Source organism: Emys orbicularis, chromosome 23, assembly GCF_028017835.1.
Source record: "Emys orbicularis isolate rEmyOrb1 chromosome 23, rEmyOrb1.hap1, whole genome shotgun sequence".
NCBI lineage: Eukaryota > Metazoa > Chordata > Testudines > Emydidae > Emys > Emys orbicularis.
Window position 1 is genome coordinate 6,840,769 of NC_088705.1, and position 27,895 is coordinate 6,868,663.

Here is a 27,895-nt window from a genome sequence, read left to right on the forward strand (position 1 = left end):
CGTTACATAAGTAAATTATACGTCTCTTCTATGGAGCGCCACTGCAAATGAAATGAAACGGATTAGGACCCAAGACTCTAGAAATTCCCCCATGTAGCCCCAGACAATGTTTTAATTCACAAACTGCCAAATGGCACATTGTCTAGTCTTGTCCAGGAGACAAGATGAGATTTGCAACAAATCTTACAGCACTTGGAAAGGCTGCACAGAGATTTCATGTTTTTTAAAAACCAGTTGATTTAGGGGAAAAGAAACAGCTGATGTCTACAGCAATTCTTCCTCTTTTCAGGATGGAACTGTGCCTCCCAAATACTCACTGAGTCACAAGCAAGCTCACACTGTTCACTGCTGAACTGTGGTCATCAGACCATCTACGAAGGAGTGTCTGTAGACAGATTGGTCTGAATCTGTTTAGGAACCAGGGTAAAACACAGAATTTAACATCTATGCAATGAGTAAATTCATTGAGAACCAGAGGTAAGAGCCATTTACAGTAAGAACTTTATTGCACTATGTCCAAGTGCTGAACCAGCTATTGTGTCTGTTGGGCCCCGGTCACAATCGAGCCCCTCACACTCCATGTCTACACTGTATACGCGTCTGTGCACCCATGTGACTTTATCCTGTTTTCTCAATTCAGTTAAGGTTGCAGGGTCATAGTACAAGCTAATATAGTATATTGTTATAAATCAAAGTAAAACTAGGAGGAATGCAGTTATACACAGAGCATGTAAATAGGGTTTTTTATTGTTCTTTTAAAGGGTCTGGGCTTTGGTTTTCAATCTGGCTACAACCCTTTTCCCCGTCCAGTCCAACATCTCTCTCATTTGTCAAACCGACGTCAGCTATCAATACTTTATTCAGTTCAAAAGCAAAGATTTTAATTTCGCAGAAACAAAAATCCAATTCTGAGAATAATTAAAATGTTGGTTTGTTGTTCAGAGGGGAAAGGGCCAATATTAGATGCTTCCAGCCGTATGTACCCCTGCGCAGAATCAAACATTACCAATTCTTTTCCTAACATGTAGGAATTAGCATCATGCACACTTGTGCGCCCCCTTTATCTACAACACACACACAAAAATTGAGCACATTACACATTTTAAGGCAGGAAGGAGTTTGTTACTACATTAATACAGCTCGAGTCAAGGTACAGTATCTGAGCTTTGGGGGGGGTGCAGTGTTTTATAGCCTTGAACCTACAAAGGGATCTTTTGGCATGTCCTTAAGTGGGAAGGTTTTAAGTACCATCATTTTTTGTTTGAACTTAAACACACTTCTAGAAACAGAATTTTAAAATCCATTATATGTTTTCTGAAAGTGTTGATGCAGTTTTGGTTAGGTTACAAATTAAAACAAAACTTTGGAATAGGAAAATATCGTATAGAGGCAGTTCACATAACCAGCATCTGAGGTATTACTAAAGAGGGGGTACCAGTCTGCACTTGCTGGCACTGCTGCTGGGACAGACAATGAAAGCCTTTGGTGCTGCACAGCAAGAGACCACAGGACAAGACGATCCTAAACCTGCGTTCCAAGTCCTCAGCGGCTGACCAATATTACAAACACAACGTTGAGTTGAAAGCACACACGATCACTAATGTGGCAGAACACTAAGCTGGCATTACAATTAATTTGGTAAAACCAGTTTTACTGAAACTACCTCTCAGAGGCAGTGCAAATGACTAGTCTTGATTAGTGCACTGAACCCAGCAATGACTCTGCAAAGGAAATACTGCACTGGTCCACAAACAATACATTCCAGCCCCTGCCCCCCAAAATCAGCATTTTCCCAACCCCGTAAATTACGGCCTGCTGACAGTGTATGCACATTAGGCATTGTTGGTGTGTAACCAGTGATTCTCTCTCAGAAAGAGCCTGGTAAAGAAAAAAAGAACAAGGCAATCAGTGGTTAAACTGAACTGTACATGAGGACCAGTCTGGGAAAATACCCATAACCAGGCATTTATTCAGAGACCAAACTGCATATATACTACCTGAGCCTCACATGCAGTACCAATGAGACCCTTCAAGTCCTGGTTTATGTTCAAAGAGGCAGAGATAATCTGGACAATGACCACAACAGCCTTTTTGTTTCTTAGGACAGAGGAGTTTAAAAACTCCCTGCCTGGAATCTCCTTTAGTTGACTAGGACACTTCTGGATTATGGATGTCTGAATCTTCCTCCACCAAGATATAATTTTTCTACCCAACTAGCAGAAAGTTAACTTCTCAGCCAAGTTTTTTGGAGAAATACGATTTAGTCAAGCGCACACACACACACACGTGCCCACACGCACACAGAGCATTATTTGTAAAAATACTACCTCCACCAATTAGAAAAGGCCTTTAGCAGGTTCACCAAGTGTATTAGAGAGAGTCTTCAGTTAAAGAAAACTACCAAAAACATCCTGTCATTTGCAAAGTCTAAATACCACATAGACACACAACACAACCACCACTATATTTCTAGAAGAGTGCCCAGTTGGACTTAAGGCTGTCAGACTGCTCACCTACAGCAACAAAGGCTCCTCCTTATTTCTGTCTGCCAGCTCCCAGCAAGGAAAGGGGGAGGGAAAAACTAATTAAAAAAAAAAAAATAATAATAATAATAATAATAATTAAAAAAAAAAAAAGGAAGTCCCAAAGGAAATTCCACATGCCAGGACCTAACTATGAAGCACTGTCCCCGAACCAAGAAAATGGTTTCTGCAAAACCCAATGCTCTGCTGGTTTTCCTTAGACATAAACTTCACTTTCTTTTATTTTTTTAAAAAAAGTTAAAAATACAGAAGGTTCAGAAACTGATTTTCTCCTGGCAGATATTCAAACTGCACCTTGAGGAGAAAACAATCCTTCACTGAAATGTTTCTTTTTTTTAATTTTATTATTTTTTTTTAAATCATCACCACCATTAGGACAGAGGCTGAGGAGCACTGACTCCACCACTAATTTGATGACGTAGTTTGATTCCAGATTCACATTTCCAGGTGACAAGAGTCCAGAAAACAGCCATGATAACTTCAGCCTTCGTTTAAGGTTTCTTTTACTGAACACAGCAGTGACCATTGGTATCTTTGAAGCGTAATCGCATCTTAGGTCGGTATTTCTCAAGGTAAAGCAGCTGTTTGGAATTGAAAGCTCCCCTCCTTTTCCTAAAATAAACAGAATGAAGGCGTCATATCAATTGCAAAAGTACGGCTTCAGTTATTGTGTATATTTCAAAGTAGATAGCCGCTCGCCGCACTGCAAGGTTTTTCCAGCCCCACAGAACTGCCATCTGGCTCGCTTCATTATCCACTGCCTCCTCTAGGAAAGGAGATCTCAACTGGGACATGAAACTCGGGATCTGTAGAGCTGAATTAGTCAAATCTATGGATTATAAAACGCTTCCATCCCTCATCTTACTGAGCAGACTATAGCATGCCTTTGGGTTGGGAGATTTAGTTTCCCTGGAGTCCACTGCCTCTCCTACAAGCAGAAGTGGTTGCTGAATGACATAAGGGGCACTCCACCCTCCCCTTGAAGATTAACATGATGTCTACATGTGTAGTATTAGCTAAGTGAAGACATGACAACCAAATACAAATATTTGAAGGGAGTTAACAAAGAGGATAATTTAACTTAATAAGAAAGAGGTAAAGCTAGAGTAGTGAGAGGAAAATCAAGAAAGAAAATTTAGGAGGACCAAGGAAGTCCTCTTGACAGTGAGATGGGTTAGGGAGGCAGCTGAAGACCTTGGAGCTCCAATAGCAACACAAAACATGTTTTTGGCACATGGTTGTATAGTATCTTCCTACCTGGTGGGCTTCATTTAAAGATCTGGTGCTATTACAAAAACCCCAGAACTTTATGCTCTCTCTCATTCAAGCACCACTTTTGCTGTTTTCCATGTTGGATGGCTGCCACCAGTTCCTGAGTAGACTATGCCCCTTCCACACATGACACCATCAGGATTCCTGATCTTTGGGCTCCTGCTGTAGATTGATCATGCTGCTTGGCCCAAGAGCTCTAGAACATCATGCTGCTATGGTACCTGGCCAAGCTACATTTGGTTTTGGTTCTTTAGTAATTTGTCAATGTCCACCTCAAGCAGGAATTTTATTAACTGATTCTGTAAGTTCTTTTGTTAGCATTTTACTTTCACTCCAAATGCACTGCGTCACAAACCAGTGCCTTAATTCTACATTGCTCTTAAAACACAAAGATAAATTGCATAGACAGACATAGGAGAGGGGAAGCGTGCTGGAGAGCTAGCTACTTTTACTTACTGCCTTATGAACTGAACTGCATCCTCATACTTCATTCCACATTCAATGAGAGCCAGTGCAACTAGGACAGGGGCCCTACGAAGAGAAATCAGTATTTATTTTAACAGTCTAGAGAACCAATGTATTGAACCCCTCAAAATAGATCATATTAGTCTATAAACAAACAGCTTAAGTATCCTGTCTTTAAATATTTTTCCTACAGCAAGCCATTTGCCTGCAGCATCTAATGTAAAATTCTCTTCAGCAGACAGCGCTGCTTCCAGCACCAAAATCAATAGCTCCTTCAGTGTCTGCCATGAAATAGTAATAATGGATTTTTATTCTTTACTTTTTTACTATAAAACAATTTTGTACTCTGCTGGCCATAAATAAATTTGAGGTTCATCTTTGGTACATTTAACTTCTTGTTACAACACAACTTTAATCCCATACAGACTAAAGAGATGCCCTGCTTTTGAAATGACAAGATTGATACTTATTCCTTTTGCTAGGTTATATGTAGGACTTGAGGGGCAATGGAATAAGATTTTCGCCTGCAGGTCGCTATTCTGAAACCAGCTCAGCTGAGTAGGGAGCATATGTGGATGGCTGGTTCGGGGGTGCTATGTGAAGGGAGATGATGCTCTGAGTCCACTTCCTAGTGCTCAGTTGTTCATATTACCACTAGCACACAATTTACACTAGCACCTTGGTGGCAGAGGAGAGGTCAAGGATTGAACAGAGGTTGTAAACTGAACTACTTGACCTTACAGTTAATCAGGAACAAAACTGAGCAACTCTGGCAGGGCAGCTTGCAATGTCACTGCTGTGCAGTACCTGGGTAAACACAACTTCAGTTGTCACTGCTGTCAGTCTGAAACCCTACAAGCACTAAATGCACTTTAAAAATATAAGTAGAAGAACAGACAACATTTGAGGTTTGATTCCCCAGCAGCATAAATGTAGTGCTTCCCAGGGCCTAAGCAAAACTTGAGATGTTCTTCTTTTTCTTTCTACAAAAAAGGAAACCCAAGAGGAAAACCAGAAAGGTCATTCTGAATGAATAAATCTAAAAACTCGTGTCTGTAATAACAGTAGATGTCGAACTGTCAGCACACTTTGACTTAACGCTGGGCAAGAAACAGGAGGGTTTGAAATCATTTAATTGAGCTACAATATGTGGTCATCTTCCACCCTGCTCCCCCTCCCAAAAAAATCCTCATAGAAACAAGACAAAGAACGGAGTAGCAAATCATGTTAATTGCCAGGTTTTTGCATTACTCTGGTTTTTCCCTGCTTTAGCATTTCACCTCTCCCCTAGGGGAAGAAATGGATTTAAGAACCAAGTTAAGACCAACCAACCCGACTTACATGACTCTTCTTGATTTTTCTTTATCCCACCTTTCTGTGTTTTCATTATACCCAGTTAAGGATTTATATGGCTCCCACCCCCATCACAAAAGCATCTCAAGTATTTATCTCTTCGTTCCCAGCATGTAGGACAAGTAACGATTTGTTTACAGAACTTATTTGTTTACATTTGAGAGATTGGATGTTCTATTATTTAGCTTTCCCAATTAACTGAAGAATTGAATTTTCTTTTTAGTCGCAATCATGGTGACTCCTTCCTGGAGAAGGAGGAAATTGCATTTCGGACCCACAAAGAAATCATATGCGAGAGAGATCTCTCTTTACCCACCACTAAAATCCAGCCACCTTGGGTGAAACAGATCAACTTTTAAATAGCACATAGCACTAATGTACAACAGTTTAGAGGAGGTGGTGAATAGCATATTAGGTTGAAAACAAAGGAGGAAATTTAGGAGACAATATATGATTACTAAAATTGGATTATGGCCAGGAAGACACCTGGATTGAATACTCCACCAGGAAGTACCAGGGGGGCCTCAGGCACAATGGACCTTGGTTTTGGGTCTTTATCAAAAAATGGAAACTCCTACAGAACAGCGTCCCTAGAATTATGCTGGGATGGTAGCCAGTACTAACACAGGAGTTACACCCATTGAATTTGTTATATTCTGCTGCATCTCAGAGTTCCCTCATGCAAGTACTGAACTAGCCTGACCCTGATTACCTTATGAACTCTGATTAAATGATTCAAAAAACTAATTTTAAATGACAGTCCAATCTGTCCAAAACCACCTTCCACAAGTTTATTTTACATATTAAACTAGAGCTTTTACATTTTGGAAGAGGTCATTAATAATCTTGTCAGCTGTCCTAGTAATTAGATGCTATAGAAATCCACAAATCAGGAATAATCTTGGGGCACTCCCTTCCCAGGCTGGGAGGGAAGGTGATGTGATCTGTGCGGGGAGTGGAGTAATGGGAGGTAGGAAAATAGAGAGGGAAATGGCACACACATGACAATTTGCTTAGCTGTCAGTAACAAAACAACACTACAATCTCAAACAATACCTGTCCTAGTCTTAAAATGAATACGAAATCTGTAGCCCCTGTGGAAATAGATGTATGAATTGTATATTGGGGGTAGGCGATACAGCCAAGAATTAAGGGATTTAAAAAGAGAGACAGAACCAATATCCTGATTTACCAATTTGAGGAAAGCCAGTTTAAGGCTGATGGAGCAAATTACAATTCACTGGGTCCCCTAACCACCAAAAAGGCTATTTAACCTGCTATGTATCAATGTATTATTCCAGCATTCACACTGCTGCAGGAATGTGAACCTCTCTTTTCAGGTGCTTATAAGTGAAAAAAATTGCTCTGGTCTGCTTTTGAATGTCTCAACCTCAAAACTGTAAGAGTTTAAAAACTAGTTTGGGACTTTCATGCATCAATAGATAAAAGATAGCTTTTTTCTTTTTAAGTGACATTTTGCATGCCAATATTTCGTAACATTATTCAATGGCTTTGAATATTTGGAAGGCAACAAAAAAGAATCCAATCATATAAGGTGCTTATAGAATCTCAAACTCCCACTGAAGTCAATGGAATAGAAGGCATTCAGAACCTTGTTTGCTCTGGGCCTAAGCTACAATGTATTTGGTTTATACTGCATATATACATTAGGTTTGTCAAAAAGCACAAGAGATTTTTAGCAGAAAGATGCAATGCATTTTTCACTGAGTAGATTCTCTAATTCTTCTGGCACCATTATGATCTGTCAGATCAACTACTGCGAACAAACAATCCAAGATGAAACAAGAGCTTTGAGATACAGTTGCCATGTCACCTACCATTTTAAAATTGTAGTAAGCTTCTTTGATTGTGATGGTGTGAAGTTGTTGATGTTACTTAAACATGGTTTTTTGGGTGTTTTGTTTTTGTTTTGTAACTGAATAAATGCAGCTATCTTCCAGAACAAAATCTTCAACTAGTTTATGTACGTGCTAAAGTGAATCCCTTACAAAACCAAAACAGCACAACACTTACCTTCCCAATCCTGCAACACAATGCACAGCAACACAGCAGCCAGGCTCTTCACGAAATTTGGTTTTCAACAGGTTTAGCCAGTCATCAACTATTTGATTTGGGGGTGGCGCTCCATCATCAAATGGCCAGTCCTTCGGGGGAAGAAAAGATTAGCTATAATTTTTGTGCAGGGATTACACATTGATAGAGAGTGCAATCCACAATCAGTAGTAGGGCTAGTGGGAGAGGAGCAGGGGGCGGCACAGGCTTTTATTCAGTCAACATCCAAATTCTACACTGTAGCTATTAAACATGTAATTCCCTAGGATTCCAGATATGGATTCAATTATACCATAATATAATACTCAACAACATTAAAATGTCCTTAAACATTTTAAATTAAAAGCTAATTCACTAAAAATCAGCTAATTTGATCTAATGGAAATTGCTGACTAACGACTCAGTTGTAGAATGGACTTTGTGGAAAAACTAAACTGTCTTTGAAATATCACTGAAATTTTGTAATTAAACAAATCTGAATAAAGGAGGATGAAGAGAACTATGTAGACTTTTGCCTAAAAGTACACCACTTCAAAATACTATTTGTACCGTATATTCTGCATGGAAGAGTCTGAAAAGATTGCTGCACAACTATTCCACTGGATCAGCTTGTCCAACTGCAATGCATGGCATCTGATTAGGAAGAGGCATTTATACCTACCCTAGGTATTATCCACAATTACAAACACATTCCTCTTACTCATATGCAAAATACAGTGCTTAAAAATAAATGGAAAAGTGAATAACTGAGCAGCATCTATGATTTTTTCCCCTCCTTATGAAAGATTGTCAAGAAAGTAAAGAACTGTCTGAATCGTACTGTATAATATGAACATGGCTATAAGTAAGAATTCTATGAGAGAGATGATTTCCAAACCTTTTTCACTAGATCATTATTCACTTTTGGAATCTATGCTTTCTGTTTAGAGTAGCTTTTGGAAAACTGAGGCTAGGTACACTTCAGAGCATGGTTTTGCATCCCTAACCATCCTGGCTAATAGCCACTGATGGACCTATCCTCCATGAACTTACCTAGTTCTTTATTTAACCCTGTTCTAATCTTGGCCTTCACAACACCGTCTGGCAAAGAGTTCCACAGGTTGACTGTGCATTGTGTGAAGAAATACTTCCTTTTGTTTGTTTTAAACCTGCTAGCTATTAATTTCATTTGGTGACCCCTAGTTCTTGTGTTATGAAGAGTAAATAACACTCCTTTATTCGCTTTCTTTACACCAGTCATGATTTTACAGACCTCCATCATATCCCCCTTAATCTCTTTTCTAAGCTGAAAAGTCCAAGTCATATGAAAGCTGTTCCAGACGCCTCATCATTTTTGTTGCCCTTTTCTGTACCTTTTCCAATTCCAATATATCTTTTTTGAGATGGGGCAAACTGATCTGCATGCAGTATTCAAGATGTGAGCATACCATGGATTTATAGAGAGGTAATATGATAATTTCTATCTTATCTATCCCTTTCCTGAGGCTTCCCAACATTTGGTTAGCTTTTTTGACCGCGGCTGCACACTGAGTGGATGTTTTCAGAAAACTATCCACCATTACTCCAAGGTCTCTTTCTTGAGTGGTAACAGCTAATTTAGGCCCCATCATTTTATATGTATAGTTGGGATTATGTTTTCTAATGTGCATTACTTTGCATTTATCAACATTGAATTTCATCTGCCATTTTCTTGCCCAGTCACCCAGGTTTGTGAGATCCCTTTGTAACACTTTGCAGTCTGCTTTGGACTTAACTATCTTGAGTAGTTTTGTATCATCTGCAAGTTTTGCCACCTCACTGTTTACCTCTTTTTCCAGATCATTTATGAATATGTTGAACAGTACTGGTCCCAGTACAGACCCTTGGGGGATACCACTATTTACCTCTCTCCATTCTGAAAAATGACCATTCATTCCTATCTTTTAACCAGCTACTGATGCATGGGAGGACCTGTCCTCTTATCCCATGACAACTTACTTTGCTTAGGAGCCTTTGGTGAGGGACCTTGTCAAAGGCTTTCTGAAAATCTACATACACTATGTCCACTGGATCATCCTTGTGCACATGCTTGTTGACCCCTTCAAAGAATTCTAGTAGATTGGTCAGGTGTGATTTCCCTTTACAAAAACCATGCAGACTTCTTCCCCAACAATCGTGTTCGTCTATGTGTCTGATAATTCTGTTCTTTACTATAGTTTCAATAAATTTGCCTGGTATTGAAGTTAGGCTTACCGGTCTGCAATTGCCTCTGGAGCCTTTTTTAAAAATTGGCATCACATTAGCTATCCTCTGGTCATCTGGTACATTAATCCCAAAGATACTATTATCCATTCCAGCCTCCTATTTCCCTAGTTTAATCTCTTTATTGCATACACTTGTTTACCAACACGTATAGTTCAAACAGGCTGCATCTAATTCTCCAGTTCCCTGCTTTCTTACTATGCCATCTGTCAAAGCAGGCTCACTAGCTGCCACATTCCACCATCTTTGTCTCTCTTACTAGTATATTACCTTATATCATGGCGAGAACTCAAGATCTGCTAAAATGCTCTGTTTCAGGAGTTTCATAAGGCTTTTGACCTCAACAGTTTTAAATAACAGATGCTAATCTCTGTCAGGCTGTGGTTTTAATCTTCATTATTTTTGTAAACAAATGTTAGCTTTAAATAGTGGCATGTCATTTTCTCAGCCAGCTGGTAATATAACACCATTTCTGAATGGTGACAGCAGCCTGTTTTGACAGAACTGGTTTCAAGAGGGACAAGTGGTTGTGGGTCATGCTGTTGAATATTCAGAGCCACTCTTAAATGCCAAAACACCACTGTGATGTATTAAGTAATGAAGATACTATCATGGCTGGAATCATCTGGCTCAAGTATGACATTAGCAGCAAATCTTCTCTGTCACCTCCTGTTTTCTGTTATCCTTGTCTGATGTCTAGAGGACTTGTTCCCTCTGCTGTTTTGCTCTCCTGCAACAAGAGTATACTAGGAGCAGTTACATACTGAATGCAGAGAGAAGGCTAGTTATCAAGGACAAGTGTGGCAAACATACAGGATCCTGTGTCTATAACTTAGAATTTGTAAGACACTCAAATATCATGGTGCTGAGTACAATACAAGTTCCTAAATGGATATTTGGTCATCACTGCAGAAGTAAATTGGCTCTTCTGCACCATAATTGACATTGGCCCATTTTCCAGTCAGCATGGTGTATGCACTTCACCTGTAAACAAGTCATTTTGACCAAAACACTGTCACACTCCTATGGAATTTTATGACAGCTATACATATGCATTTCAACAGAAATATGGAGGTAGAAGGAAAGAAACTGCACCTCTGGTAGAAATAGGATTGCTCATGAACCTGTGCTGTCCTGGGCAGTTTGCTTTCCCAGCAGAGCAAACTGACTGCTATAATTCATTCATTTTGCTCTGGAAACACTATGGCTAATGGTTGTGCTGGAGCAGGGAGGATCATCCAGCAGAGAAACAATGCTGCAGTGAGGTAGGAGGCTCCCCACAACCTAGTGCTGAAATCAGAGCGTGACAGTACCCATTTCTAAATAACTCTGAGCCTTTTCTTTTGAAGTCATATATACGTTTAAGAGTAGGATCAAACAGAACAGAACATATCCCACAAATACAAGTTCTGCAGAGTTGTGTGGATTTTCCTCCAAATTGCCCATGGTCTCTAGCCACAAAAGTGAGAGGCAATAGAAGACTGACTACCTACAACTAACTGTTAAGCAAGGTGCAGCTTCTGGGATCACAGTGGAGAGACTGATGAGTCACTTCAGCCTTTTTATTATATTGAAAAGTCACATCTGATATACTATGCACTGCCTCAAAAGTTAACATCTGCCTTCATCCCTAATGCCTTCACGCAGCTAACGAAAAATCAATCTAGAGACACCAAACAATACCAGATTTCATTGTGCAAATCTAACCATAAACAGCACAGTTACAATATCTCAGATGTATTTCACAAAGTTACAAGCAGTTTACTGAACAAGCATATCAAAGTGAACTCTCAATTGTTATAGTAGTCACACAGTCCTGGGTCATTATCAGGCAGAAGCATGAATGCGAAACAGTGCTGGAACATCTGATTCACATTTAATGATTTTTCAGTTCAGAAAGAATTTTAAAAGAGAATTGTAAAAAGAATTTTAAAAGAGACTCACTAGAACTTGGATTCCTTCTTTTTCAACAGGAGCTTTATCATACGTGGCATCACAAACTCGCACCAAGGTTGTCACTCCATACTTCTTAAGCTCCTTTAAGAACAAGAAGGAAAGCAAACACATGAAGCATACTCCCAGAATGGGGAATTAGAGCATTTTCTCAACTTTAACAAAGCCAAATAAACATGCTATGCTGAATCAATGACAGTGTACATTGCTCTACAGTTCCATGGAGGAGACTAGATAACTGAGGAGCAAGGATAACTCCAAGAGTCTCATCCAGTTCTAAGCTGGAAGGATGTGGTCTTGACAGACATTACGATGAGGGTTAAAAGGCCAGGGGGAGAAGAGGAATAGGAAATACCTCTGTGTCAGTCTCACCTAGGGTGGGAGGTCAGCGTGGGAAAACTGCCTTATAGGCATGCATTTGCAACAGCAAAATTAAAATAGCTACTTATACCCTGCATGCAGATTCTTTTTCTCTTGAAATAGAAGCATGGATCTGTCTGCCTCAGGCAATGCTGAGACATTTTGAAACAGAGAGGAACAGAACACATGCAGAACCATATTCTAGCTTCCTTGTAACGCACTAGAAGTAGCACATCGTGCTAGATAAATAATCAGATCAAACTAAAGCTGCCCCAGTTCATTTTGAAAGATCAAACAGCAAGCAGCATTTCCTCCTGTGCCTGTACCAGGAATGGCTCTTCAAAATTTTATTTTTACACTTTAATACCCCACATGCGCTGTCCAGCCCAGGCTCTAGGCCCCTGGACAAGGTATTAGAAATATAATTCATAACAATAAAATGAAAACATCACATCAATGGGGAAAAAAATCAGGGTTTCAGTCCAAATTAATCATTAGTATCTGAGCTGACTGCTGACAAAAAGAACATCTTCCTGAAAGGTGGAATCATGTTGATATGAAAGCTCAGTGTCGGATCACAAGATCTTACCAGAATGGAAGAGATCTATTAGATCAAATCTTCCCCCTGCAAGGGCATGATCTAGTCTCCCTAAAGGACTTATAAGAAGATATGCCATTGTTTGCAACAAGATGGGATCTAGTGGTATGCTGTACCAGTACTTCTCTGGTGATGCCATCTATTACTGCAAAATTTAAGCTTCAGTTTTAAAAAGTGTTTAAGCCCTTATGGTTTCAATTACAGTAATTTGGATGTGACCCAATGTACAGAGGAAGTGACTCCATTCATCTCAGTTTAGTCTAAAGACGTAGTTTAAAAATGTTATTACTAATTCCATTACCAGAAATAGTTAACTATTCTGGGATTAGAAGGGGAGTTTGAGAATCACTTTTTTTTTTTTTAAATTAAAGTCTGACCTCTATATATATATATTACACTTGATCTTAGTCAAAAGGCCAAAGAGATTAATCAACCACTAGAGATCCTTATTCAAAAGCCAGAAGATGAGCCATGGCTCTCTGGGGCTAGTACATTTTGTTACATCAGACAACAAAGGTAAAGACAACATGCTAAGTCACCTGGCAAGTTATGGGGATGGCAGAGTAATACGGCTTGTCTACACCTGAAATGCCACAGCGGCACAGCTGCTGCGCCATTATAGTATTTCTGCATAGACACTATCTATGCGAACGGAAGGAGTTTTCCCATTAGCACAGGTAATCGAGCTCCCCGAGAGGCAGTGGTTTGGTCAACGGAAGAATTCTTCTGCCAACCTAGTGCTGTCTACACGAGAAGTTAGGGTGGCTTAACTGTGTTGGTCAGGCCATGGATTTTTCATGCCGTCTGATCCATGTAGCTGGGTCAACCTAACTTTTGATTGTAGACTGAGCCTAAGAGGAGTGAGCTTTATGGGCTCCAAAAGGAGTCCCATCCGGCCTCTCTCAGTCAAAAGATGTAGGACTTTGAAGAAAGGAAATCACCAAAGGCTTCCTTCTTACAGTCAGGAGAACTTTAAGAACAGCTGAATGAAACAAAGTACCTGATTTAAAAAAAAAAAAAAATGCTTTAATTAAGTATAAAGGGTATTTCTGATGGCATCACCCATGGTGGATCTGGGAGATGTGTCTCTCGTGCCGCTTTAGAAATTTCAAAACACAAGGAACGAGGGGGGGGGGGGGGAACATACGACAGTATGTGGCTACCTTACCTCTGTGAACTTGTTGAGGGTTGCATTGGTTGGGTTGTGAGTGATCAGGAAACGCATACTCTCATAAGTAATCTCCACTGGGGCTGGACGGTTCATAATGGCAAACAAAAAAATATATGTGGGGGCAAAAAAAAAAAAAAAAAAAAAAATCAATAACCCTTGAAACGTTTCACAGCAGAAAACATTAAAAAGACCACTAAAATGCCTGGGCTCGATCAGAACTATCTTTATTGACTTGTTTGTTCTTTAAGATTTTTCACTTCAAGAAAACCAGGTTTGCTTTAGAATCCACTTGAATTCAATTTAGGCCTCAATAACTGCAGGTGGTATCCTTCAGACTCCAAAAATTCTGACAACATGCAAGACTAGGCAGCCTGTACTACATTTAGGCACTGGTGAGGCAAAAAAAATAAGGACAGATCTTCTCTCCACTTTGTTTTCTTGATGCTTAGTTTTGCTTGAGTCAGTAAAAGGAATATGCTTCCAATATGCAGAAGATATCCCATATATTTGAGGGTGACCACTGTGTCTGGAGTCTTCAAGGCAAAGTAATTATGGTACGTAGGACACGCTCACTTGTCAGCCAGGGTGCTGTGCTGGGCCTGGCAGAAATCTGCCCTGATGCTCAGAATCGCCATAAATGTGTGACGTATATTCCAACAGAAAACCTAAGAAGAAGAAAAATGTCATATTTAAAAGGGATTGTTGCTTCTGATTGTACAGTGCTATTGAATACAGTGCACCCAGAAACCTCAACATAATTAAAGCATTAAGCGTTAAACAAACAAGCCTGCTTTTGAAAGTACTTTGATGTACACTGAACATCTTTTATTGTAATACCAAGAAGCATTCCTGTATTATGTTCTCTCTTTTAGCATGATGGATGACAAATATTCTACAAAATCTCAGTTAATCAAAAATACCAGAACTAAAGATGAAATAGCATCATCATACACTCAGGTAGCTCATAATTAAACATCTACAATAGAAAGCAGCAGACGTTCTCCACAGCCAAACAATCTGTATGGAACTAGATAAGTTCATGGAGGATAGATCCATCAATGGCTACTAGCCAAGAGGGTCCAGGATACAACCCCATTCTCTAAGTGTCCCTAAACCTCTGACTGCATGAAGCTGGGACTGGATGACAGAGGATGGACCACTAAATAATTGCCTTGTTCTGTTCATTCCCACTGAAGCATCTGGCACTGGCCTCTGTTGGAAGACAGAATACTAGGCTACATGGACCAGTGATCTGACCTAGTATGGTCATTCTTATGTTCTTAATCTGTAAATCAGCCTACCTTTCATAAGCTATTTATGTAAGTTCAGTTTCAAAATGGCTAGATAACAGAGTTTCACTAATCAGATCATCACTTCCCTCAAGTAAATATGAATAGCACAAAAAAGAAGCAGAACAACTCACTGCTAACATTTTGTAAAGCAGGATTCAGAACACACAACAGAATGGAACACAGCAAAATTCTAATTCGACTTTGGATCAATGCTGATTTTACCAAAGTTAGGACATTCATCAGCTAAGGCTACGTCTACACTGAAACTGCTACAGCAGCACAGCTGCAGCACTGCAACTGTGCCATTGTAGCGCTTCCAGGGTGGATAAAAATCAATGATTTTTTTAAAAAAAATGGATTTTTTTTTAATTTAATTTGGATTTTTTTTTTGATAAAATGCTTTTTGAGGAAAAAACCTAAAGATAGTTTTACTTAAGATACATTATAGGTCAAAGATATCTCATTGTGGAATAGGGGTTATAAATTCTAATTATCATATGAGACAATATATTCATGTCATGTTTAAGAAAAGTTTTGTAAATGAGTTCAAATAGTTCATGGATTAGGGACCCATTTTTATGGGGTTCCACAGGCTTCTGTATAGATTATTTAGGTTAATCTTTCTATCTACCCAATGGGACTGAGGGCTCAGTCTAGAAGATACCATCAGAGATGCTTAGTTTTGCAGTTACCAAACTGTGGATTTGTGTTTCCAGAGGTAACGTGCTTGTTAACAGCAAAAATGTTTTTAAATAAATAAATAATATATAGAGGTGAGAAATAACAGACCTCAATCCTATTGTCTGCAAATTTGTGTACACAGAATCAATCCCTTACCTCTCTAAAAGTGCACAAGTTTCAAAAAGTTCAATGAATAGAAGATTGTTGGGGGCGGAATAGATCTGGACAAGGATAAGTAGTCTGGAGAAAAAAATGTGAGAAGCGAGGGACATATGCTTGTTTTGTTAAAATATTATATGTTTGCGGTTGAAGAAAAAAATCCAGAATACTTAAAGTTGGTGTTTTAGTTAAATAAAACAATTTAAATGTCTGTCTGTCTCCTAATACAGCATAGCAAGAAACTCCTCCAAATACTAATGATTAACCTGTTGAATTGGAGATATTTATAAAGTCATTGGGAGGTGAACTATCTGCTTCAATTACCTTTGGTACATGAAATAACCAAACAATCATTCATTTTCTGATATAGCTGTAAAACTAATCTGCAAAGTTTTCAAAATAAATCACTGTTTAAAAATGTATAGCGTGTACCTTCTAAAAATGAAACCTACATCTATCTCTGAGTTGTGAAAAATATGTATTAAGGTTATAACAACCAACAAGAATGCACTTTTATGTAGAAAACCATGATTAAATTGAGTCTTCCTGACTAGTGATTTAAATCAAATCCACCCTGAGTGCTTCAGTGTAGACAATCACTACAGCGACAGGAGGGGTTCTCCCATCACTGAAGTTAATCCACCTCAGTGAGAGGCGGTATCTAGGTAGACAGAAGATTTCTTCCTTTGACCCTGCACTGTCTACACTGGGTGTTAGCCGGCTTAACTACATCTCTTAGGGGTGTGGATTTTTCACACCCCTTAGAGACATAGCTATGGCAACGTAAGTTTTCAGTGTGGACCAGCCCTAAAACAATGGAGTAAGAGTATGGAATTATTATAGGCTGAACTGGTAATGCCACCATTAAGATTGCTCAATACTTCTAAGACCCTGCTTTCGGTTGCTTATAACTTTGCCAAACTTCAACCATTCGGGCTGAAATTTTCCATGCTGGCTGCCTGCCTACCTCAGGCTGATTTTTTTGGGGGGGTGGGGGGCGCGAGGAGAGGAGGGTGTTGGGTGCGAGGGAAGTTTCAGATAAAATAATTCAATCATTACTGAGAAAGAGATTAGGGGAAAATAGGTTTTGTTCATGTTAGAAAAACTGTATAGCCATTTTGCCGAGAAGCTTTTGCACCTCATACTTTGGAGCAGGGTCTTGACATTTGGCAAGGAGGTTGCCTTCATGTAACGAAGATGCTTTTTGCCATCCCCATTAAAATTTGCCAAAATTAGGCCAAGTTATAAGACTATGAAAATTCTCAGTTCATACACACTCAGCAGAGACTTTAGAGTTTGGCACCTAAATTCACTGAAGACTGTCTGCACTGAGCATGCTCCAGTCCATGGCTGCAAGGGCTGAGCAGACTTCCCTGCAATTGCTGCTCCTCCCAGCCAGAACTACTATGGTGCCAGGCATCAGAAAAAGTGGTTTTGTTGGCAGAGCTCTGTTAGTTTCCATGGCAAAATAAGATACCGGCAAAAGCACTTTTGTGCCAGTATAATCTCCATCCTCATTAGGGCTTTTTGTCAGTACAGAAATGTCGTTAAAAACTCACACCTGTAACCAACATGAATAAACCAGCAAAAGTTTCTAGCATAGATCTGACTGAAATGCAGAGGGGTGAGGAGCCAGGCCAGGCTGGGGATGGGACATAATCCAGTAGGAACTAGTCTGAAACCACAAGCTCATTTCAAAGGCAACCAAACATTTAACGGTAAGAACTTTTAGTCACTTCCAATCTTATCCAAGTTTGCAGTAATGAGGGATGTACCATCCACTCCTGCCACATATAAGTCACATGAAAGATGTTTTATACTACATCAATAAGATGCAACAAGTTTAATTCTGCCATGAAGTATATAGACACAGACTCACCCCATTGCTGGAAGCAAACTAGATGGGCACACTTAAGGGTGAAATGCTAAGCAAAACAGGAAGTGTGCCTTTTACTGCTCTGTTTAGCACTACAGTGTCTTTTTTCCTGCTTGTTTTTAAGCAGAGAAAAGTCAGGTTGATGCTTCCTTTCCTGGAGGATTTTAACAAGATCTTTGGAGGAGTGTGATGACTGTAGGCAGAAATCTGAGCTGGGACAGTTACTACTCAGGTTTTGGGCTTCCTCTGATATCACCATGACAGTCCAAGATTTTGCCAAGTTGTCTAGCACACAAAAAGTCAGTCAGTAACATATTCCTCATGTAAAAATGACAGAAAAGAAGTTCTGAATAATAAACTTCCATAACCAATCTTTGTACAAAGGAGTAACGAGCACCAAGTTTTCACCCCTAGACAAGGAATTCAGCTTTACCCAGTGGGAGCAAGGCAAACCTCACCAGCATGGTCTTATCCACTATGAATAATTTCAGGTAAAATAGACCCTTAAGCTAAAGGGGAAAAAAGATACATAAAAATAAGAGCACTTAAAGCTACAGAAATATGTGACAGCAACTTTTTTAAAGACATAGCCTTAACCAATGGCAGAAAATATAAGAAATGCAAAACTGACATTTTATAGTCACTAGCCTAACACTTGAACTAAAACATCAAAATGGCCCACACAATCAATTACCTTTTCTCTGACACCAAGTCAAAAATCAACTGCAGAACAGCAATTATTTCCTTAAAGAGTTGCTTTCAAAGCCAAAAAAAATACATTTTTAATTAGGATGCCAGAGGCAAGAACAGGGATGCTTTTAGTCACCTTACCCAACCCTAACAGTTTTTATTCTAAGTGACTGAAATTCAGATTTCTAGAATGAACCTTGGAATATTTATCAGTTTAATAATTACAGGATTACATTATAAATTCTCTCCCCAGAAGGAAGAGTTCCAGCTAATACATCACAGTTAAGTCCTTGCACCTGTCAATTCATGAGAACTAGTCACAACTTTATCTTGTACACATTTCAAGAATTCAAAGCAAACAGATTAGTTGTGATGTCTTACAGTCTGCTACAGCTCTGATGTACTTAGTAAAAAAAATTACTTGTTCAGCACCTGTAAACTCTTGAGCAAGAGCAATGTGGTCCTCTTTCAGGCAGAAACAGTGTTTTCCATTTAAGCATATACTGAGAGTCAACTGACACTTTTTAGACAGTGGCCTGAAGAAAGAATAGTTATATCAAAAAGGAAAATTATAAAGTTAACTTGCTTACTCTTGAGGACCTGATAAAGCTGTTTAAATAGATGGGACAGTTCAGCAGTTTAGTGATCATGCAATAATACATGAGAGGAGAGTCCCTAGCATCATGACAGCACTATGGAAGCACAACAATCTCTGGTGGAGAGAACATTTTCTTTTATTGTTCTAAAACTACCCATTCTGACATTCTTCAAGCAAATGATTGCTCTGAAAGGAAGGAGCCTCCTCCAACTCTATTCAACTATACTGGGAGTTGCAGCAACATCTGGTCACTGAGGTTACACTTCTCCCATTCAACAGCAAATCAAAGAGTTACACTCTACCCAAGTTTCTTTTCCCAGGATAAGAGAAACATCCACAAAGTTTGATGTCTTTATTACAGTACACAAAGGAGACAATATGTTCTAGTGAATTAGGTGTGGGACGGAGAGTCAGAAACTCAGAGTCCTAGTAATGGCTCTACAACAGCTCACTGGGTGGCCTCCAGCAAGTCATTTAGACCATGTCTATACTACAGGCGCTTCAGCAGCAGAGGTACACTGCTGTAGCTATGCTGCTATAGCACCATAGCATAGATCGGGGTCTCAACCTCAAATGACCACAAGGGCCACATGAGGACTAGTACATTGGCCCGAGGGCCACATTACAGACACCTTTCCCCCTCACCCCCACTCCACCCCTTCCATGAGGCCCCGCCCCTGCCCTGCCTCTTCCCACCCCTTCCAACCCCTTCCCCAATATCTCCACCCCAACTCTGCCCCCTCCCTGCCCCCAGGGGGTGCAGGAGGGGTGTGGGGTGTGGTGGGGGCTCAGGGCAGGGAGTTGGGGTGTGGGGTGCAGGAGGGGTGAGGGGTACAGCAAGGGGTCAGGGTGCAGGGAGCAGCAGGGGGCTCAAGGCAGGGGGTTGGGGTGCAAGGTGCAGCAGGGGGATCAGGGCAGTGGGTTGGGATGCAAGAGGGGTGCAGGGTATGGCAGGGGGTCGGGGTGCAGGGTGCGGCGGGGGCTCAGGGCAGGGGTCAGGGAGCAGGAGGGGTGCAGGGTACAGAAGGGGGTTGGGGCACAGGAGGGGTGCGGCATGGGGCTCAGGGCAGTGGGTTGGGATGCAGGAGGGGTGCAGGGTGAGGCAGAGGGTTGGGGTGCAGGAGGGGTGCAGGGTATGGCAGGGGGTCGGGATGCAGGGTGTGGCGGGGGCTCAGGGCAGGGGTCAGGGTGCAGGAGGGGTGCAGGGTACGGCAGGGGGTCAGGGTGCAGGAGGGATGCAGCATGGGGCTCAGGGCAGTGGGTTGGGATGCAGGAAGGGTGAGGGGTGCGGCAGGGGGTCTGGGTGCAGGAGGGGTGAGGGGTGCGGCAGGGGGTCGGGGTGCAGGAGGGGTGCAGGGTATGGCGGGGGTTGGGGTGCAGGGTATGGCAGGGGGTTGGGGTGCGGCAGGGGGCTCAGGGCAGGGGGTTCGGCTGCAGGAAGGGTTCGGGGGGCAGGATCTGGCCCGGCGCGTGCCTGTCTGCCCAGCCCCCGCAAGAGGATGAAACGTGGGGAAGATGGGGCGGAGGGGCTGTGTGTTTCTGTTGCTTGAGGCACTGCCTCCAGCAGCTCCCATTGGCCGCGGATCCCCGTTCCTGGCCAATGGGAGCTGCTGGGGGCTCTGCCTAAAGTAACAGCCACACACAGCCCCTCCGCCCCCCCTTCCCCACATTCCAGCCTCTTCCCGGAGCTGCGCAGGGCAGGGCAGGGAGCCTGCCCTGCTCCCGGTGCTTGTCCGGCCGCCGCTCCGGTAAACACTGGGGGAGGGCGGGGGGGCTGCGAGGGGCTCGCGGGCCGCAGAAAATCACCCTGCAGGTCGCATGCGGCCCGTGGGCCGCGTGTTTGAGACCCCTGGCATAGATGCTTCCCACAGCGACGGAAGGAGTTTGCCCGTTGCAGTACGTAATCCACCTCTCCGAGCAGCAGTAGCTAGGCTGACAGAAGAATTCTTCCATCAACCTAGATGCATCTACACAGATGGATTTTTAACACCTGAGCACTGTAACTATGTCAACCTAACTTTTAAGCATAGACCAGGCCTTATTTTTGTTATCTCAATTCATCATCTGTAAAATGGGGCTAATAATCCCCTGGGGGCAGTAACTGTTTATTTAGTTAATATCTGAAGAATGATTTGAAGATGGAAAGCAGGGGTAAGTCAATTTTGTGTGTGTCAAGGTTCAAATTTCTTGTTCGAGGTATAGTCAAGGTCCAGACTCCAGAGAAAATCATAAAAACTCAAACAACGATAATTGTTGTCAAACACCACCCTGAGTCCCGGCGTGCCTGCAGTAGGGCTGAAGCCCTAAGTCCTGGTGCGCCAGGTCTCCAGCCCCATGGGAAGTGCACCAGAACTTGGGACTTCAGCCCCAACAGGAATTAGGGCTTCAGCCCTGTGGGAGGCATGCCAGTCTGAAGCACCCCCACACACACACTCCCATGGTGCTGAAGCCCCAAGTTCTGGCACACCCCACGATCCGCTGAAAAGCCTCTGGCGGTCCAGATTTGGACCATGGGCCATCTATTGATTACCCCGATGTAAAGCTTTGTATTTAATGTCTGAAGAATGATTTAAAGATGTGAAATGCTATGTCAGGGGTTCTCAAACTGGGGGTCAGGATCCCTCAGGGGGTCGTAAAGTCATTACATGGGAGGTCGCGAGCTGTCAACCCCCACCCCAAACCATGCTTGCCTCCAGCATTTATAATGGTGTTAAATATATTAAAAAGGGTGTTTAATTTATTAGGAGGGGTCGCACTCAGAGGCTTGTTATGTGAAAGGGGTCTCCAGTAAAAAAAAGTTTGAGACCCATTGTGCTACGTGTTAAATATATGAATATTTTGAGAAACTATACTGTATGCCAAGTTAAATAAGAATCTAAAGACTATTTGGTTGTCTATATGCACATTTGCCCCCAAACTCTTAAATACCATAATGTAAGGGAACAATTTATATCCGTGAAATAACCTTTTTTTAAGGAGTTAAGGAAAACCCTATTATCCAGATCAAAAAGCCCCTAAATCCAGACAGTAAATTTAAATATCTTTCACTTTGCCAGTCAAGATATCAACAGGCACTTAATCCTGGGAGCACTGACTGGCCATTATGATTGATCAGAATGAAAATATAACCAAGCTTCAACCTCAATGAATGCCACAAAATGAACAATTCTGAGGTAGTTTTGATTCCCAGTTTCTGTTCTTCAGAAAGAGGGAAGATGAACGTGAATGGCTACCAAAACATTGCAACTAGGTTGTCTTCTTATGGATAATTTCATTAAGTATTATGTGACAGAGGCAAGAAGGCATCCAACACCTCAGTACTACAGTGAGCTGTGACTGGTCTGTTACAAACCAGAGTAGGCCTTGCACTGACATGATTCATTTTGCTATTTAGACACCTTTATAATAGCCTCATAGCACTTGATACGATCTAAAAAGACATCTTTATTAGCTAAATGACATGCAAAAATATTGTATAACTTGCAAGAGTTATGCTTAAAAACAGATGGAAGAAGACCCCTATATTAGCTTCTAAAGTTTTATTTTAAAAAATGCTACATCATAGTCACTTATTTTTTTAGATGAACCAAAAACAGTCAAATACGATTTCTGACTTGACAGACAGAAGGCAATGTTAAATGTGTGAACTTTAGCAATGGCATTTAAGTTTGATTTTATACTTAGAGATTACCTACTTTACTATGGATTGATACCTAAATCAAGTCCTTCGACTGTGCAAAATCCTTATACTTCTGTATTTATCCTGCACAAGATTAGCAAAACAGTCCTCCTGACAAGCAAGTATCAACAATCATAAGGTGCTTCCTGGCTTCACCACCCCTTCCAAAACTTACATTTACAAGTGTTTCCCTTGCTACATCAAGGCAGTTAAACAGATTGCAACAGCTGCAGCTTCCCAGGATTGCAAGACACAGATACTTTGGGAAAAGTTAGTTGGATCACCTTTCAAAATAACCTAGTGCACAGGATACAAAGCAAAACCTGCTAGTCTATATTAAAAGAATACCTTCAGTATTTGTGAGAACAGCATCTTGCAATCCAGTTTATGTTAGCTCATTTTGTTCTCAGTTGAATTCTACATTTGATATTCTTTTAATGAGATTACTTAATAGTCATGAACTGCTGAACTTGCTTTCTTTCCTTCCCGCTCATAAAAATCTTAATTCCTGTGTTTTACACCTACATACTTGCAATAGGTGACATGGAGTTTTGTTTTGTTTTTTGGGGGGGGAGGAGGTAGAGTGCTACAAGACTTGTGTCCTAGAAACATTCCAATTCTCATTTATATTGTGGCCTAACTAGACTTCCTTTGTAATTTAACTTGACTACATTACACTTCACTTCCTGTTCCCATGTAGGGCTGCTACATTCTACCTCATGTGCGGTGGAAGTGAGAAATGTTAATACTACACAGTTTGCATGCAATGTAGTTGTAGCCATGTTGGACCCAGGAAGAAGAGCTCTGTCTAGCTTGAAAGCTTGTCTCTCTCACCAACAGAAGTTGATCTAATAAAAAAAAAAATATTACCTCACCTACCTTGTCTCCCTAATACCATACAGGTACATTCTGAAGTGCCTTGGGGGTTCTGCTGGATTCAAAAGGTGCTTTGTAAGCAAAAGATTTTATCAGGATTCTAAGATTTCTCCAATCTAGTCACGTTTAGCACAATGGACAAACGTGCAACACTGAAGCTTCAAGAACTCAATTCAACGACAATTCTTTTTTAGAATACGCTGTCTAACTGTATAGAGAACAGAATGCTAGTTCTATAGTTTCTTGGAAACAATTCTTAAACGTAATCTCTAAAGGAAGCTTGTTCGTAATGACACGTGCCTGGAGAGGGGAGAAGTCAAGAAATTCTACAGTTCCTTACCACCCACCCCTGTGAGTTCCCTACCAATTTGCTGACAAGCTCTGCTGATGACTCACTCATTTCCTTTTGCTTGAGCCAAGTCACTCTGTTCTCTGCCCTAAAACAAGGCAGGTTTACCTCAATTTTCTGCTTCATAAGACAGACAAATATCAAATATTCAGTCTAAGGAGTCAATTTAGCAAGAGAAAATAAAAGCAGTCAGGTGTTTTTCACAAGACAACTCTCTTTCCAATCTGGCACTAATCTTGCATCAAAACTTCAGTGAAGATGGGAGAAAACACTTGCCTTTTCCAAATTTGAGAGAGCTCAAACAATTAATATAACCAACAGCACAGGCACTGTTTAACACAAGAAAGAGAAAACATCTCTATGCCTAGTTCAGCAGCGGGAAGTGAGCAGATACTCCATTTGGATTTCCAAAGATAATCTACTGAGTATGTGCTTTATGCCAAAGAAGTTTCTGTTTGCTGAGAGGCAGAAGCAGCTGTGAAACTGGAAATAGTGTTTTAATTTTTTGTTTTTAACAATCCTCATGTTTAAAACCAGCTCAGAGAGGAGCCATATTTAAATATTATTTAAGTACAGTTCCCAAACAACTCCATCTGGGCTCCTAAAAGTGAAAACAATTTCAAAATAATCAAAAACAATGGGCCCACCTAATGAAGCGTGATGAGCTTAAAAGCTCGTGTGTTCAAAATATAGAACTGTGTTTAAATTGCAAAGAAAAAAATTAAAATGACCTTAAATGACATTTTACATAGTCGCCTTATATATAAGTGAGATTTATGTTATGTTTTAACAGCCCATTCCAAAATAAGTTGTGTGAAATTTTTTTGCATCAAGTGCCATATTTTGGAAAACCAGGAAATTAACTTCCCTGGCAATACACAAGCCAAATATATATATTTTTAAGATTCAAAATGACAAATAACACAAATCAGAAATACTAACCCATCAAACTGGAAGCAAACATAGTGGTGTTTTCACAGCATTAAAGCAAAAGAGAGTAAAGATATTATTCAGTAAATAAAGTTAGAGTAGGAAAACTATTTCTTGTACCACATTCATCTCACTTTAGTTTGTCTACACTTGAAACACCGCTGTAGCACTTCAGCATAGACACTATCTACACTGATACGAGGTGATCTCCTGTTGGCATAGGTAATCCATCCCCCCTGTCTACACCTATAGGTTAGGTTGGCTTAACCACATCGCTCAGGGGTGTGGATTTTCCACATTCCTGAGCGACATAGCTGGGTTGACCTAACTTTTTAGCATAGACCAGGCCTATGAGTTTACCACGTCTCTACTGGAAAATTGATAATGTATAGTGGAAAGTTAAAGGCCAAGGGCGCACATACTAAGAGCCATGTTCAATCTCCACTGAAATTTATAAGTAAATATAAAATGAGCTTTTAATAGGCAATTGTTAAAATTCAAAGAGATGAGCAACACAGTGCTTTCAGGCATAGCCAGATTTTCTGTATATGAGACCTAAAAGAATGAGTGTTTAGAGTAGAAATGATGGAAACAAGAGAACATGACAGAGGTATACAAAACAATGATCAGAGCAAAAAAGCCAGTACTCCTACTGATATACGCTCTCATAAATCAGAGAGACACCAATGAAATTGAGGGGGTAACAAATTTAATACTGATAAAAGGAAACTTTTTAAAAAAAAACACCCAGCATAATTATCCTATGGAGCTCATTGCCAAAAGATACGATATTGACACCAGAGCTTAGTATGCTTAAAAACAGGCTTAGATGTTTAATATTAAAAAAGATTAAAATTAGGCTATATATTAAAAAATCATGCTTAAATCATCCACTAAGATGGGGATAAGAAAAAAAATTCCTCTATGGTTACAATATTTTAAATTGTCTATTATGAGGTTCCTGTCTGAAATATCTGCCTAGACAGATCTCTGGTCTTACCAAGCATGGCAACTCCTATGTTCCTATGTGTTATTTACCTTAACCCTGAATCTCCAAGCCCTAAGGTGCTGCACTTTCAGTGTTCAAACAGTAATATTTACATGGAGACATTCTGCACTTTCTTCAACTCTTTAACAAGTGACTAAAGTACCAGACTAATCTGATTATAATAGGGAATACATTTATACATAACAAAGAAAGCTAATTCACTGGTTAGCATGGCTTACAACTGACAACGTACTTCCCCCTCAAAAGCAATCCAAAAGTGCCACCCCTAAAGTTTGCAGAAACCATCAGATGCTAAAATAGTATTATAGTAGCTAATCAATCATTCTGCTCATCTACAGACTCTCTCATTTTAACCCAATACAAAACAAATTGCCTTTATATGAGCGGTCTACAATACGGGTTCTCTCTAGAAGAGGGAGTCTCCAGAATTGTACGTTAGTAAGTCCTCTCCCAGAGGCCTCACAATAGTTAACCAACGCAGCATTCCACAACAGGGCAAAGTACAGAGGCAAGAACTGAGAGACAGACTACGGTCACCGTTCTGATACAGAAAACATAAGTTCCCACTTTCTGAATTGAAAACTGACACTTACAATTAGAGGTAATTAAGAATTCTGAAGTCGACCCTCTATTTCTGTTAGAGGCACACAGAAGATTTGCAGCTAGAGCCACGTCTCATTAAAAGACATGCACATTCATAGAAATGCATTCCAGCATAGCATTCTCACCGATATTTATATTCCTACCTCTTGACAAGCTCTCAATCTATAAAATGGATAATTTCTTTCCATCAGTTGGGCTTATAGAAGTCAAACATTTCTATACTTTGAGTCACAGAGTGGTTTTTTTTTGTTTGTTTTTTTGTTTTTTAACACTACTACTGCAGTTGTGAGTCAGAACCTGGGCTGTTCATCCAGGGGGTTCACAATCCACTTTCCATTTACACAGGAGTTTTTGAAAAAGGCAACCTTCTTCCCACCCCCAACTGAAAATGCCCTGAGAGAAAAAGCAGCTTGTGACTAATCATGCTAAGGAGGCACAGGAGGAGTCACCAGCACAACTCAGCAAGGCACAACCCACTCCATAGGCTCACACACAAACCACTTCTCGCAGCACCTCAATCCCCACATCTACCCCCCCTCCCCCCCGCCCCGCCATGCCATGCCTCCACTAGGCCCTGGCCAGCCTCCCCTTCCCTCCAGGGCCTATGTGGGCTGTACAACCCTCAACCTCCCCTAGCACATACTGCCCCAGCACCCCCCCGACACACCTGTGCAATCTGCCCCCCACGTCACCCAACTCACCCCCACCAGCAACTGCTCAAAGCCCTTCCTTTACCCCCCCGCCCCCGCCGGGGCCCGGCTCCTTCCACCCCCACAGGCGGGAGGGTAACCAGGACCCCAAGGGCCTAAGGTCCCAGGGGCCTCACCAACCCTCAGCCCCCCCAACACCTCACACCAGCCCCCCCAATACCCCAGGCTCCGGGGCACACCCCCCCCCAGGCAGCCCCCACCTCCTCACCTGGGTGCGCCCCCCTCCTCTCCCTCCCCGCGGCCCGACCCCGGCTCCTCACCCTGGGCATTGAGCGCGGCCGTGTCCGTCGGAGCGGGCCCGGCGCCTCCCACACACCGGGCAGGGAGGGGGCGCGGCGACGGCGGCAGCCGCTCTGCCGGCAGAGGGGGAATGACGAACGAGCCCGGCCGGTTGGAGCCGCAGAGACCGTGAGT

The 27,895-nt window shown here is 41.3% G+C and overlaps 1 protein-coding gene across 1 annotated transcript; it reads right to left on the reverse strand.

Annotated features, from left to right (window-relative positions):
- Positions 1-483: 483 nt before the first annotated feature.
- PTP4A2 (protein tyrosine phosphatase 4A2) lies at positions 484-27,818 on the reverse strand. The gene is made up of 6 exons (XM_065421880.1): positions 27,742-27,818; positions 14,027-14,694; positions 11,892-11,984; positions 7,668-7,798; positions 4,272-4,346; positions 484-3,155 (listed from the first exon to the last, which is right to left on the reverse strand). The coding sequence occupies exons 2-6, from the start codon at positions 14,120-14,122 to the stop codon at positions 3,047-3,049; spliced, it is 504 nt and encodes a 167-aa protein (XP_065277952.1). The 5' UTR covers positions 14,123-14,694; positions 27,742-27,818; the 3' UTR covers positions 484-3,046.
- Between the last annotated feature and the right edge of the window lie 77 nt (positions 27,819-27,895).